The 13,882-nt window shown below is 40.6% G+C and overlaps 1 protein-coding gene across 4 annotated transcripts; it reads left to right on the top strand.

The window, feature by feature from the left end:
• Window positions 1-6: 6 nt before the first annotated feature.
• On the top strand, window positions 7-11,277 carry LOC307004456 (uncharacterized protein). Of its 4 annotated transcripts, none has more exons than XM_079623755.1 (15): window positions 7-741; window positions 824-912; window positions 1,033-2,533; window positions 2,967-3,021; window positions 3,172-3,373; window positions 6,115-6,193; window positions 6,476-6,588; window positions 6,684-6,803; window positions 6,889-6,945; window positions 7,114-7,251; window positions 7,342-7,525; window positions 7,627-7,786; window positions 7,876-7,970; window positions 10,586-10,677; window positions 10,988-11,179. In XM_079623755.1, exons 11-15 carry the CDS (start codon window positions 7,355-7,357, stop codon window positions 11,070-11,072), a joined length of 603 nt encoding a protein of 200 aa, XP_079479881.1. In that variant the 5' UTR covers window positions 7-741; window positions 824-912; window positions 1,033-2,533; window positions 2,967-3,021; window positions 3,172-3,373; window positions 6,115-6,193; window positions 6,476-6,588; window positions 6,684-6,803; window positions 6,889-6,945; window positions 7,114-7,251; window positions 7,342-7,354; the 3' UTR covers window positions 11,073-11,179. The 4 variants fall into 4 exon arrangements, with proteins under 4 accessions (XP_079479881.1, XP_079479880.1, XP_079479882.1 ...); XM_079623754.1 differs by having other exon boundaries at window positions 7,331-7,525; XM_079623756.1 differs by lacking the exon at window positions 10,586-10,677 and having other exon boundaries at window positions 7,331-7,525; window positions 10,988-11,277.
• Window positions 11,278-13,882: the final 2,605 nt, after the last annotated feature.

The following is a 13,882-nucleotide window of genomic DNA, read 5'->3' as shown; positions in this document are numbered from 1 at the left end:
CTTCCACTTGAAGAACAATCAGAAGGTGCTGACGGAGTAGTAATGTCAGTTGATATGGAGCAGAATTGTGGGGAATATTCATCTGACACTGAACATCATTTGCACTCTGAAAATGCAAGAGAACAGCCTATAGCAACAACATGGGAGGTAATTAACAGCTTGAATGAATCCTTGGCCTTTTACCTTGAAGACAACGACAGTAAGGGACATGTCACTGGCAGAAGAGCTGTCTACTTGGGCCATTGAATACCAGATAAAACACAATGCACTTGACAACCTTCTTAAATTGTTACAAAGGCATGGACACAGTGAATTACCCTCAACTGCCCGGACCCTTTTGCACACTCCCCGGCAACTTGACACACAGCAATCATCTGGAAAAAGGTGTGTGGTTAAACTGAGTCACATACCAAGAGACTGCTGACCTCATACTCCGGACAAATGAAGCATTCAGAAAGCAAACACAATTCCAGCATCACCATGGGAACACACCTGTGTCTCACCTCCCCAAAGACATGGTGAGGTGCTTTCCCATTGATTACATGCACCAGGCTTGTCTCTGTGTAATGAAAAGGCTCCTTCTCATCTGGACCAGAGGAGACAGAGCTGTGAGTGTTTCGGCCAGCCAAACCAAAGAGATTAGTGCAAGACTGCTGTCTCTTCGGAACTGCATCCCATCTGCATTTGTGCAAAAGCCTAGGGGTCTTGAGGAGCTGGACAGATGGAAAGCAACCGAGTTTCGTCAGTTCCTTTTATACACAGGGAAGATTGTGTTAAAGGAAATACTGCCAGATGACGTGTACTTACACTTCCTTTCTTTCAGTGTGACCATGGCAATCCTAGTATGTCCAAGTCTTGTGCAGGAACATCCCAAATATGTCAATGAACTGCTGCAATTCTTTGTGGAAAAAGGTAGGACACTCTATAGCCTCTGTGCACAATGGGCGGAGCGAACGTTCGATTTCATTCAGAGTTGGCATATCAATTTCCGGTTATGAGCCTGTCGATTTCACTACTAGAATTTTACCACAGAAATGGCAGTCACCGCTAGCAGTTCTTCCTTTTCCTTTTCCCGGTGTCTTTCGGAATTACCGGCAGTGAGCGTCAGCGACATCCAGAGGATCGTCAGTGCCCTGTCCCGCACCCCAACAAGTAAGAGGGACAAGGGATTTAAAATGTACATTTCTTCGTACATTCACAACTATGAGGTTAAGTGTCTGATAACTTCTAACGTTAGCACTTGCCTAACGCTACCTAGTAAAAGTACCAGCTAGTGTTTGTGACTATAAATGTATAAATGTTTAATATAAATGAATATAAATGTTTGCTTGTTATCAAATACTAATGTTGTTATTCAACACAAATGATATACTCCTCCTTCCGTCAGTTTCCAAAAAAAATCAGGATTCAGGAGAGGTGGTCGTCAGGGCAATGTGCTACAGGTCGCTGACGAAAAAGAGAAACCTCACAGCTTGAGTGTTTGGTGATGCTAGTTATGAATAAGATAAGATAAGATAATGTAAGAAGATAAGATAATGTAAGCAGATAAGATAAGAGTTTGCTTATCAGCCAAATAACCCAGCGTTTTTGATGTTCCTGGGGATTAGCAATGTTTACTGTAGTGCTACATGTTTACTGTACCTTAGCAGCTAAGTTAGCTGCTACAGGTTTACTGTGCATTGCTTGTCCCCACTGGGTTTTTGCTTGCATTATGTTAGCAGGTGGGGAATCAGCTAGAGTAAAGTTTAGTGAATTGACGATGGTGACTAGAAAATAGTGACTAATGTAAGAGCAAGCAGGTTAAAAGGTAAGTTTACCTAGCTGGTCCCCACTGGGTGAAGGTTTTCTTGCTCATTGTTTTGATCCTTCAATTAAGCTACAGCCTGGAGTGAAAGGTACTACTACTGAAATACAAGTGGAAAATTATATGGCATAATATTCAGCACATTAATCCAACACATAGCTTGCCTTAGAATATTGTCTTATCTCCTAACTTCAAAATGTTAGACAGAGGATTCAACATCAGGAGTGGTCTGCTGGTCTAAAGAAATGAGTCACAATGCAAGACTGTATCTTAAAAGAATCTATAAGCAATGAGTATACTAAAAGAATGACTGACCAGGCTATGATAAATTGTGACTTACTATGACATTCTGACATTGCAGGTGGTGCTTAAAGACAGCAAGCCTGTGCAGCTGATTCACCATAAATGTTCTTGCATTGCTGGAGCTGCGCTGTGCAACCACTGTGTTGCTCTTTTGTACCAGTCAGCCCACTACTCGCAGCTGCAGGTGCCTGTAGTCCCCCCTGTGCTAAGCTGTACTGAGGGAGAACAGCAGTGGCACAAACCTAGGACTTTGGTAAGTCAACCAAAAACATAACTAATTACTGTTTTGTAGTTGTTATGTTGTTTTACTGGAGATGTGCTTAAAGTATGTCCTGTAAACACTACAGGGTATAAAACCAGGCCCAGTGGACAAAATGGCTGTGCTGTCTGCTAAACCGAAGAGCCGTCCTAAAGCAACAACAGAGGGTATAAGGTAAAAGCAATTAGGGCTGTCACTTTTTATTCGATATTCGAATATGCATTCGAACATGATTTGAAATATCCGTAATCGAACTACAAATAAACTATCCGGTTTTTAAAGTGCCATGTGTAGCGCATTTTTACAGTCTATGATTAGACCGTTTGTTTTTTATTTACAAAAAAGCGTGTTATTTTGAAAGCGTGTTACAGGCTGTATGTTATAGCCAGATATGACGGCGCGCTGCAACACGTATCACCACAGATGATCTATTCATCAAGCGTCAAGCCAACGTGGGGAGGGGTAGATGATCGAATAAATAGCTTGGTATTTGATATCCGTTCGAATTAGATTTTTCTCAAAAGTGACAGCCCTAAAAGCAATATTGTAACAATACAATGAGCATTTCCACTTATACATGTTTTACACTTAACTTCGCAGGAGCACGCTTTACAAAGGCCTCAGTGGGGATCTACCTGATCTTTCCATCCTCCGGGTGAGTTTACCCTCTTATTTAACCAGTCTTACCATTTGTAATGTTGTGTGGAGATGTACAAAATGTGCCAGATACTGTGTGCATAGAACTAATATTGTGCTTAGTTGATGTTGAGTTGTATTGCTAAACTATACACTACTCCATCCCAAGGTGACTGAGACGTATGCCGACTTCTCCAGAGCGGAGTCACCAATGGTGTGTAGCATGAACATCAGCTGTGAGGTTCCATTGGTCAACTCTGCCCTTGGGATGGTGCAAGCCGGAAGCCCGATTGCCTACCAACAGCCAGCAGCAGCACATAGAGATCTATCCTTCCACGTTGCCCCACCTCGTCCATCCCTACCCTTGCAAGGTTATTATTATTATTATTATACATTTTATTTATAGGCACCTTTCTTGACACTCAAGGTCACCTTACATCATCATCAACAACAATAACAAAATTTAAAAAACAATGAGATACAATACAATTAAAAGATAGTGCAGTTGTGGTCAAAGGGAATTAGCTATTCTAAACAGATGAGTTTTGATTTTGGATTTGAAAAGTGAGAGAGAATCAAAGAAGAATGAATAAATAAATGAATAAAAGAAGAGGATCTAAGAGTACGCGTGTGTGTGGGTATATGGAGGAGATCAAAAATATATGAGTATTTTGTAGTTACGATAAATAATTGGGAGCCAATGCAGCTGTTGTAAGATAGGAGTGATGTGATGAATAGAAGGGGTAAGAGTAATGATACGAGCAGCTGAGTTTTGGAACAGTTGAAGTTTATGAAGAGTTTTATGTGGGAGGCCAAACAAAAGGGAGTTACAATAATCTAAACGGGAGGTGACTAAGGTGTGAACAAGAATGGCAGTGGAGTGAGGCGTAAGGTAAGGATGCAAACGGTTGATATTACGAAGATGGTAGTAAGCAGACCGGGTAACATTGTTAACATGAGATGTAAAAGACAGGGTGCTATCAAAGATGACACCCAAACTCTTAACCTGAGGGGAGGGGGAAATGAAGGAGCTATCAATGAGAATAGAAAAATTATGGAGTTTGTTTAATGTTGATTTTGTACCTATAAGAAGCAATTCTGTTTTATTGCTATTTAATTTAAGGAAATTTGATGTGAACCAGGATTTTATTAGCCTGGGAAAACCCAGACCACTTCCGGCAAATTTAGATTTGCTCTGCAAGTGGGTCTGGCAAAGAGCCCATTGAAACCCATTTCCAATCCGTCGAGATCGCGGCACCAATCAGAAACGTTGGGGCGTGCTTTACACGATGACGACAGAGCAGAGACGGTGACGCAGATTTTGTACATTACAAAGATGGATGCCGCCTTGGAACCGTTTATATACTGTCTATGCGTGGAACATCACAACATCACTCGTTCGAATCAGCTATAGCGTCTGTTTCAAGCGATTTAAAATTGTCATTTTCGTTAACACAAACAGAGAATTGCTGAGAGTCTCGAGATGTTTCTCCATCGCTCTGCATACGTCATGACATTCATCGCTCTGATTGGTTTTAGATCTATCCGACGTCCGTTGGTGACACCCCTGTGGAAATGAATTGTCTGTGGAGCTTTGCCAGACCCTAACTCAGTTACAACTGAGAGTGGTCTGGGTTTTCCCAGGCTAGGATTTTATGTCAAGAAGGCAGTTAATAAGGGAAGATGGTGGAAGTGTGGAATTAGGTTTAGTTGAAAGATAAAGCTGGGTGTCATCTGCGTAGCAATGGAAATTAATCTGATGTTTACGGAAGATGTAACCAAGGGGAAGAAGATAAATAATAAACAGTAAGGGCCCCAGAACAGAGCCCTGGGGCACACCTGTTATGACAGGGACAGAATGAGAGTCTGTCCAAAAGGATGGTGTGTGAAATAGTATCAATAAGGCCGCACTCAAATCAAGCAGAAGAAGAATGGATAGTAAGCCAGAGTCAGCCGAAGAAGGTTGTTAGTGATTTCAAGTAATGCTGTTTCCGTGCTATGATAAGGACGGAAACCAGACTGGAATTGTTCATATAGATTATTGTAAGAAAGATGAGTATGTAGTTGAGCAGCAACTATTTTTGAGGGCGTTCCCAGACTCCTCGCTCTGCCGGCCCCGCCTCTGCGCCTCGCCCTGCCGGCCCCGCCTCTGCGCCTCGCCTTACCTGCGCCTCTCAAGCTTCGGGAGCCTTTTGCAGTGGCGGTTTCCAGCCCGGAGGCTTTAGCTTTAGATTTCCCCAAGTATTTTTTTTGGGGGGGGGGGCGTAGGTACCCTGTGAGGGCCATGGAGGTCCTACATGGACCTTTGCACGACCACCTTCGCCTGAGCTTACCATGTCACTGGTCCTGTCCAGCCCTGTGCTCCCTACGTCTTGGTCCCCTGTTAAGTGTACTCTGCCCTGGTCCTGTGTTAAGTGTGCTCCGCACTGGTCCCCTGCCAAGTGTGCTCCACCCTGGCTCCCTTCTGAGTGTGCTCCGCCCTGGTCGCCCACGCTCCACGGCCCGCCTGTGTCCTGGTCCCGTTTCCCTGCACGGGTCTGGCCCTCCATCCCATCCCCCGTTGACCTCCCCCTGGAGCTCTTAGGAGCGTCTGGAAGCCGCTCCTTAGTGGGGGGGTTATGTGACAATCAGCGTCTGGAGTGCCCGCGTGAGCCACTGGGGGGCACTCCTTCTCTATTTTTCATTCTTTATTATGTTTTACCCTGGACTGATTATGGTTGATTTTATGCACCTGTGTTTTATTATCTTGTTTAGCGCACCTGTCTTAAGCCTGAGTTGCCCTTTGTACCAGTGCTCAGTATTGTATGTGTCTGACTGCATTACCTAGCCTTGTTCCAGTTTCCTAGTATTCTAGTGTTTCGATTCCCTGTTTATCTGCCTGTTCCCGGTTTCCCGTTTGCCTTATTCCTGCATGGATTTGATGTTTGTTTGGACTGCTTACCTGGTTTTGACCCCTGCCGGTTTCCTTGTACTTGTCTCTGGATTCTCCTCATAATAAAGGCTGCGTTTGGATCACCACTGTCTGTTCCATGTGCAGTTTCATGACAGAGGCGATTGGTAAATATAATCAGCTTCTTTTCCATTTATAATTATTTTTCTTGCTTTCTTGCAGAATGTATGCAATAGTTTAATTTTTGGAGGAGGGGACTTGTGATTTGGTACTACAGACCTGGCTTTTTGAAGAAGATGAGGTATTAAATCTCACTTGTATCAACATACATTAACAAACATCTACAAACATACATTAACAAATATCTGTACAGTCACCATGAAAATCAAAATGGACAAATCTTTCTTTTATGGAACATAACAGTACATTTTTTAAATGATTCATGCTCTTTTTTTGTAAAGCCCTTTTAATCTTTTTACTTGAGTTAGATTTTCAGTTACTCTTGCTTTCATATTACAGTTTGAATTCATTTTCTACTTCTACAATATTTATTTCATAATTTAATTGTACTATTTTAATGCAGGTACAATACTGTCACTGGCCACCAATTAATGTGACCAAAAAAAATTAAAAGGCTTGAACTGCCTGATAAAAAAAATTGGACCAGGCAAAGGGTCAGAGTGTTTGCAAAAACAGGTATTTAATTTTACTTTAAAGGATCATTCAAACAAAATGTTAGTGCAACTACTGTTAAGGAATGCTAAATTATACTCACTGTATTTTTACTTCAGGTGACTATGAAACTGCTAAAAAGTGGTCCAAAAGAGCAGCTGTGCAGTCTTCTGTGGAGAGCTCTGATGACGTTCCCAAGAGAAAAAAACGACCAGTGTGTCTCAGCAGCTCTGATGAAGGTATGAACCTGATCATGTGAAATAAGTTTAAAAAGTAAACAATTAAAGTAATTCTAAAATAATTTGTATTCATTTTTTTTTAAAGATACTTCTTCGGTACCTCACCCCAAAAAGAAGAGCCGGACGAACTGTACAACAACTGGTAGGCCTTTCTTAGTTTTAATTATTTTAATTTACCACTTTTTTTTCATATTAAAAAAGTGTTTGGGGGTTTTCAGAATACCAACATTTCATTAGTTGATTGATACCAATACCAGTACATTTTATAGTTTTTCGTTTGTTCCTATTTTAATTAACTTTTAATTTACAGTGGAACCTCAGCTGCCATTTCCCCCAGCATTTAAACCCCCAAAACAAACCACACTAACGCCATCAAGACCTGAAGAAGATTATACCATTCTTGATGCATCATTAAGACCAGCGCCTCCTAGAGACATCGAGAAGAATGGTAAATGCAAAACATAATTTGAAATTTGAATGAATCAATATTGATTCTCCCAGATCACCTCCTGAGCCTACTCACTCAGAGAAGCATCAGCATAGAGAGTGAGATGAAGGCGATGAGGAGCTCAACAGCAGCCCTGTATGAACTCTATGCTCGTGCCCTGGGTGATGAGACTAGTCAGCGAGCGGAGGAGATTAACCTTGATGTGTGTGGCACTATGGAGGAACTCCTCTCTCTCGAAGAAAAAATTAAAGAGGAGACATTTCGGAATAGAGTGGTATGTTAATAGTGAACTATCCTTAAAATGCCAAAAAAGTGTTAGAATTAAGGTAAATAGCAAAAGTTATTACCATTTTGAAAATGTATTCCATCTTGTAGACACACCATTTAAGTCTTGTTGGAGGTCCAAACCCTGGGGAAAACACACGGCGGGTGATGCGTGCACTGGCCTCCTACAGTGTTTGGAAGGAGTTTAGTCTGAAGGGGAAGAAAGGGAAGAGACCACTGGAAAACTTGAACAATATGAAGGTCATAAAAAGTAAGTCAAATATGTTAGTGACTAAAAAAAACTGTATTACCAGTACTTTTTAAACCATTGCTGCATAATTATGGAATTTAATATTACAGAGGCAGTGATGATGTCCAATCCTAGAATCCAGCAAGCAACAGTGGAGGACATTGTGGCAGACACACTAAAGCACGCTCCAGCAAGGTGTCAGAATGTAAGCTCCTTTGGTGTAGTTTTCTGTAAAATAGTTATTATCATTATATTCTAATTACATCATTTAAAAAAGGGAGATGACATGTTCAGTTCACTTAGTAAAAGTAGAAACAATGTGAAGTTGACCGTTTAGTGATTTACTCACGCAAACAAAGAACATCTGACTGTACATGTGTGTGGAACATTTCACAGTCTGTCGTTTAGGTCAATTAGGCTTGGGGTAGGTTTGAATTGTAACTATTCAAATTCCGCTCATTCGAATGTAATTAACGTTAGGTAAACCAAAAGTTGCTCACAAAGGATTCAAAATTTTTATTTTATGACAATTATCCGATATCCAAGTATTCGATTCCCAACCCTAGTTAATATAATTTCTTTATTTAAATTAAATTATATTATTAATAATATACATTTCTGGTAATTCCAGGTTGCAGTATGGTCACGCAGCACATTAGTTTGCGCATTAAGGCTACGTTTACACGTGGCCGGTTATTTTCATAAACGGACATTTCACCCCTCTCCGTTTTCAGAAAAGTCTTCGTTTACACAAAGCCGTATGCCGTCAAGAGCATGCCAAACCTATAGGTGGCAGTGTAACGAGAAGCTCAAGCCCACGTTAGCCAATCAGAATCCCGAAAATATAGGTCGCACTTTTGATGCAGTGTAAGTTCTGTCGCATAATGTGACGTCGACTGCCTAAAACTTAGTTTTTCTCTGTTTACATGTGTAAGAACTGATTTTCCTGTTAAAATAAAACTCACCCTGCAATATAGTCATAAAACGCACCCTGGACAGAAGATCGCAAAGACAGAGCATAGGACATTGTCCTGTCCAAACACTTTTCCCTTATCTCTGCATCCCCCTCTCCCCCTGAGTCAAGTCACCAAAAGTTCACTAAGAATGCCTATATATCACATATGATGTATCTTGTAAATCTATTGTTTTTGCCTTTTCATGTTTGGTATCATTTTAGATGTCTCAGTGCGATTGGTAAAATGGTCTTAATTTCATTGCAGTCATTGGTAATATTAGAAAGATTAAGAACTTAGGAGAATCCTGCGTTCCTCTTTGGGTGATGTCTCTTCAAGATATCTCCCCACTCCCCCGAGACCAGGTGCTACCCCCTGGGGTACAGGAACTGACCCAAAACAAACTCTGAAAATATTGGCACAACCCTTTTGTTCTGGTCTGGGTATTTAAGGCTAGGTAACAGAGCTGTCTTTGGGATCCTGTAACCAGGAAAACCCCCATACAGTGCTGTGTCAGTGTTCTCCCGTTGGAAAACACTCACACACCGCTGTGTGTCTCTGTCAGGAATGCATTGCTTACTTTTAGAGTCATCTTTGAGAAATTTATGTCATGCATCTATTATTTCTGAATTGGCTTTTAATTACTTGTGTAATTGGCATGATACATTTATACCTGACAAATAAATGTTACATCTTGATTTATTCTGAAGTTTTCTGAAATCATTATTTTAGTAGATTATAGGAGGCTGGTGCTACCGCAAATCTTGCAGGATAGGTCAAACTAAAGGCGCATGTATGAATGGAGCAGTAGGCACGTCATCTTGAAGACCTTTTGATTTCTGTCTATTACTGATTTAGCAAGTTGTATGGAAATGGCTAAAATCAACTACACTCTTTTGTATGAGTGAGCAGTAGGCAACCGACTTAAGAGGTATTAGCTAACCCTACATCCTCTGACTAACTTCAGAACTGACAAGTTTTGTGTCCGTGAGAAGCACAACGTGGCCGACGTGATCTCTGTGCGGCATTGGGTCCATAATGAATAAATAAATGAAAGATAAGAAACTCTGAATAACCAAAGATCTAAATTAATTCATAATCAATATTTATGACTATTTTCTAATAAGAAACACAATCTAAATTTGATTATCACTTGAAACTGGAGTCAGATTAAGCGTAGAGCTAAAGTAATATTCAAACTAAATTCTAATAAATTAAGTGAACCTCACTGGAGCGCTGGAAAGATATACACGCATTATCCCTTCGCCCACCCCGTTGGATTCCGTCGTTGGGCCAATGGGTGGTCCTTACACATGCAAACGTGAAAACGGAGTTTTCCAAAATCTCCACTCTGGCCGGAGTTTTTAGAAAGAATTGTTTTCAGAGGAGAATTCTCCGTTTGCGTGTAAATGAGGGGCACAACCAAAGGGAAATGTCTCCGTTTTTCAAAATAACCATGTACGTGTAAACGGGGCCTAAACCTGTGGCCATGAAGAAAATATCTCGTTCCCTCAACATGGGATCTCGAGGCCACAACCTCACATGGCAAAAGGATGTCATTACATCAATCATATCTTGGCCACAACATATCACGTTCCCACGAATTAATATGTAGTGCCCACGATACGTGAACTGAACAAATGTAACGTTAACGTTAACCTCCTGTTCAACATAGTGATCAACGCTTACCAGTGATGAAGTCTAATAAAGCCAAACATGGATCTCGTGCTATAAGCTAACATGATTAGCGCATCTCACCTAGTCATTACATATAGTTGACATCTGACAAATGAAAATGAAAGATATGATTCATGGGTACTCACATAGAGTACATAGCAGCTGGAGTTTTTTTCTTATCGTTCAACAGCTGCCGAACAACCGTCAGCTCTTCTTCATTTGGTTTAATGGCGGGTTGCGAACCAACATCAATAGGTGCATGCCGCCACCTACTGTGATGAGGTGTGAAGAGAACTGGTTTTCTCACGTAATCGCTATATCCTATTTTTTAATCCATTAATCCTAATAAACTCACTATTGCATTTATTTGTTTCCTGCATTTGAGCCATTTAGCAAATACAATTACTGGATTTATAGTATATTTATAGTTATCTTACATGATTAATGGGCCTACAATGAAACCATCATATTTTAAATACATGATATTGACCAGGTGAATCTAACATTTAATTTCAACAAATGGAAAAAGTCAAATGGAAAAAAATGTGCGCAATTAATTGTATAAAACTGAAATATACTTTTCATTTTGCAGCAGCAGGACCAGAGAAAAGTTGTGCAGCAGCATGATGACGATGATGAAACACTCCTACTTTTTGAAGACGAATAAGACTTTTTGATTCATTAGAAATTTTCATTGGTTTTCATTTTTTTCCTTAAAGTAAGATCAAATTAATTAAAATTAATGTATGCCAAATTTTCACTTCTCAATAACTTTATTGTTAACTTATAATATATGTAAAAAAAATTATATGTTAATTATTTATTATCTTACTGTGGAAAATGTCATTAACTAACTGCTGATTAATAAATTATATAAATGTTTTCTAGTTGATTGATTCTTGAGGCACACATGTGTGTGACACAGTGATGCATGCGGTGCATACACACAATAGTACAGGTAACACACTGAATAAATGCTGATTAAATGTATGCAGTCCTCACAACATACCAGTTTGGTCACTGAGACCTCCTCATCACGTTCTTGAGACGTACCACTATAACGTCGCCACGACGATTATGGGAATCACAAAGTTACGTTGCTGGAACGTTATGTAGTATGTCGCTACGACGAATATGGTCTGGTCCGGTTACGTCGTCACAACGTAACTGTGTCAGCTGGGAAGGTCTATCTGTTTCCATTATAAATATAAATCAATTGTATTTTACACTATTTGATTTATTTATTAAAAAACAAGGCAAGGATAGGCTACTAAATTATTTGTATTCATGTAATGTGACGGCACATCCGTATTTCATATTTTCCTAATGTCTTGTACCGTTAAACATGTTATCACGTGGATGAATAATCATATGCAGATGAGGATATGCATAGTAAAACTAGGCGTTGTAAGCTCCATATATGGTTATTTCGGGGAGGAGACGCATGTGCGCACAATCTTCCACTGACTGGGATTTATAAAGTGAATCCTGCGCAGGTTCTGGCGTACGCACGGTTTTATAAGACTGAATATTTTTTTGCATACGCCATTTTTTACTTTTGGGCGCACGTACACTTTTAGTAAGGATCCTACGCACAGTTTTATAAATGAGACCCCTGGAGTGCGACAGCCCCCAATAAGAGCTTTCATGGATGACCTGATGGTGACCACCACATCCGTCCCGACTCCCGGGTAGCAAGTGGATTCTCCAAGGACTAGAGAAGCTCATCAACTGGGCCAGGATGAGCTTAAAGGGGTGGTAAAGTGTGATTTCACTTTTCTAACTTTAGTTAGTGTGTAATGTTGCTGTTTGAGCATAAACAACATCTGCAAAGTTACAACACTCAAAGTTCAAAGCAATGGAAGATATATGCTTTTAAAGAAAAGGACTACAACAAACGGCTGGTAGGGACTACACAACATTCCTCCTGGGTTAGTGACACCAGTAACCCTAAAATGTACATAAGCCCCGCCCCCGGGAACGCAGTCCATGTTGAGAAGAGGAAAAATTGTTGTATAAGAGTACATTTCTGAGTCAGCTCAAACTTTAGCATCCATCTTTTCACACGCAATAGAAAGTCACTCTGTGTGCATCTCACAACAGTTCCTATACGAGCGATTTATAGATTACCATGACAGAATATGCTAATTGAAGATAGTTTGATTTGATTTGATAGTTTTATTGTCCTTGCATATCTCTACACAACGAAATTAAGATGACATCAATCATTTAGTTAGCAGCCTAAGAGATAAAAAGTGACACTGTCAACAATAGTTAATAGATAAATATATAATAAAAGAATAAAAATATTTAAAACAATACATTTAAAAACACACATGTATGATTCAAGTCCAGATTTAATTAGTCTTCCAACCTTTCAGCCTTTCAGCAGCTCATTTATGGCCCTTGGAAAAAAACGGTTTCTCATGCGGTTTGTCCGCGCCCTCATGACCCTGAGCCGGCCTGAGGGTAGGGTATCAAACAGGGTATAGCCAGGGCAGTTGCAGGTCTTTTTTTTCCCCCAGTAGTGCAGCTAGAAAACCACACTGTGCAACTGTATGCCAACACACTCTCTATTGTGCACCTGTAAACGTTTATGAGGAGTGTCTACGGAAGCCCAGTACGTCTTAAGGTTCGCAGGAAGAAGAGTCTCTGCTGAGCTTTTTTATCCCTAGCTCTTTGGTGTTCACTCCCCACGTCAGATCCTCCGCCAGATGCAGCCCTAAATATCTGAAACTTTGGACCTGTTCCACCTCCTCTCCATGTATCTCAAGATAATCATGTCTGTTGTTTTTAAACTTCCTAAAATCAATTATGATTTCTTTTGTTTTGTTTGTGTTGAGGATTAAATTATTTCATCAGTTCCAGTGATTGGACCTCCTCCCTGTAAGCGATCTCCTCATTGTTGGTTACCAGCCCCACCACAGCTGTGTCATCTGCAAATTTGAAAATGAAGTTTGAGTCATGAATGGGAAAACAGTCATAGGTGAATAGCGAGTAAAGGAGCGGACTAAGAACACAACCCTGGGGAGTGCCAGCGTTGAGGATGGTGGTGGAGGAGGTAATATTTCTAAGTCTGACATGCTGGGGTCTGTCAGTGAGAAAGTTCTTAATCCACTTACAGAGGTGAGAGTCCAGGCCAAGAAACAGCAGTTTGTTGACTAGCTTGCTGGAGTTGATGGTGTTAAAAGCTGAACTAAAGTCAACAAAAAGCATCCTGACATATATGTTGTCTTCAAGTTTGTGCTGCAGGTGTGGAGCAATTTCGGCTAACAACGAGATGACTTCTTTTCGGATATCTTCACCCGCTATTTCTTTCATTCCGATAACTCTGAGGTTCCCAGTTTACAGTCAGTTTCGCGCCATGTAGAAGACGACGACACATCACCTAACCGCGCGTTTCGCAAAATAAGTGACGTCACCTGTATGCGGCGCGTGTGCCCCGAGCTGATCTCACTGACCGACTACGCCGTTGTTTTTTATTAGT

Source organism: Phoxinus phoxinus (genome assembly GCF_949152265.1).
Source record: "Phoxinus phoxinus genome assembly, chromosome: 9".
Classification (NCBI taxonomy): Eukaryota; Metazoa; Chordata; class Actinopteri; order Cypriniformes; family Leuciscidae; genus Phoxinus; species Phoxinus phoxinus.
Note: the sequence above shows the minus strand (reverse complement) of the source record. Positions and strands in the feature narration are given on the sequence as shown.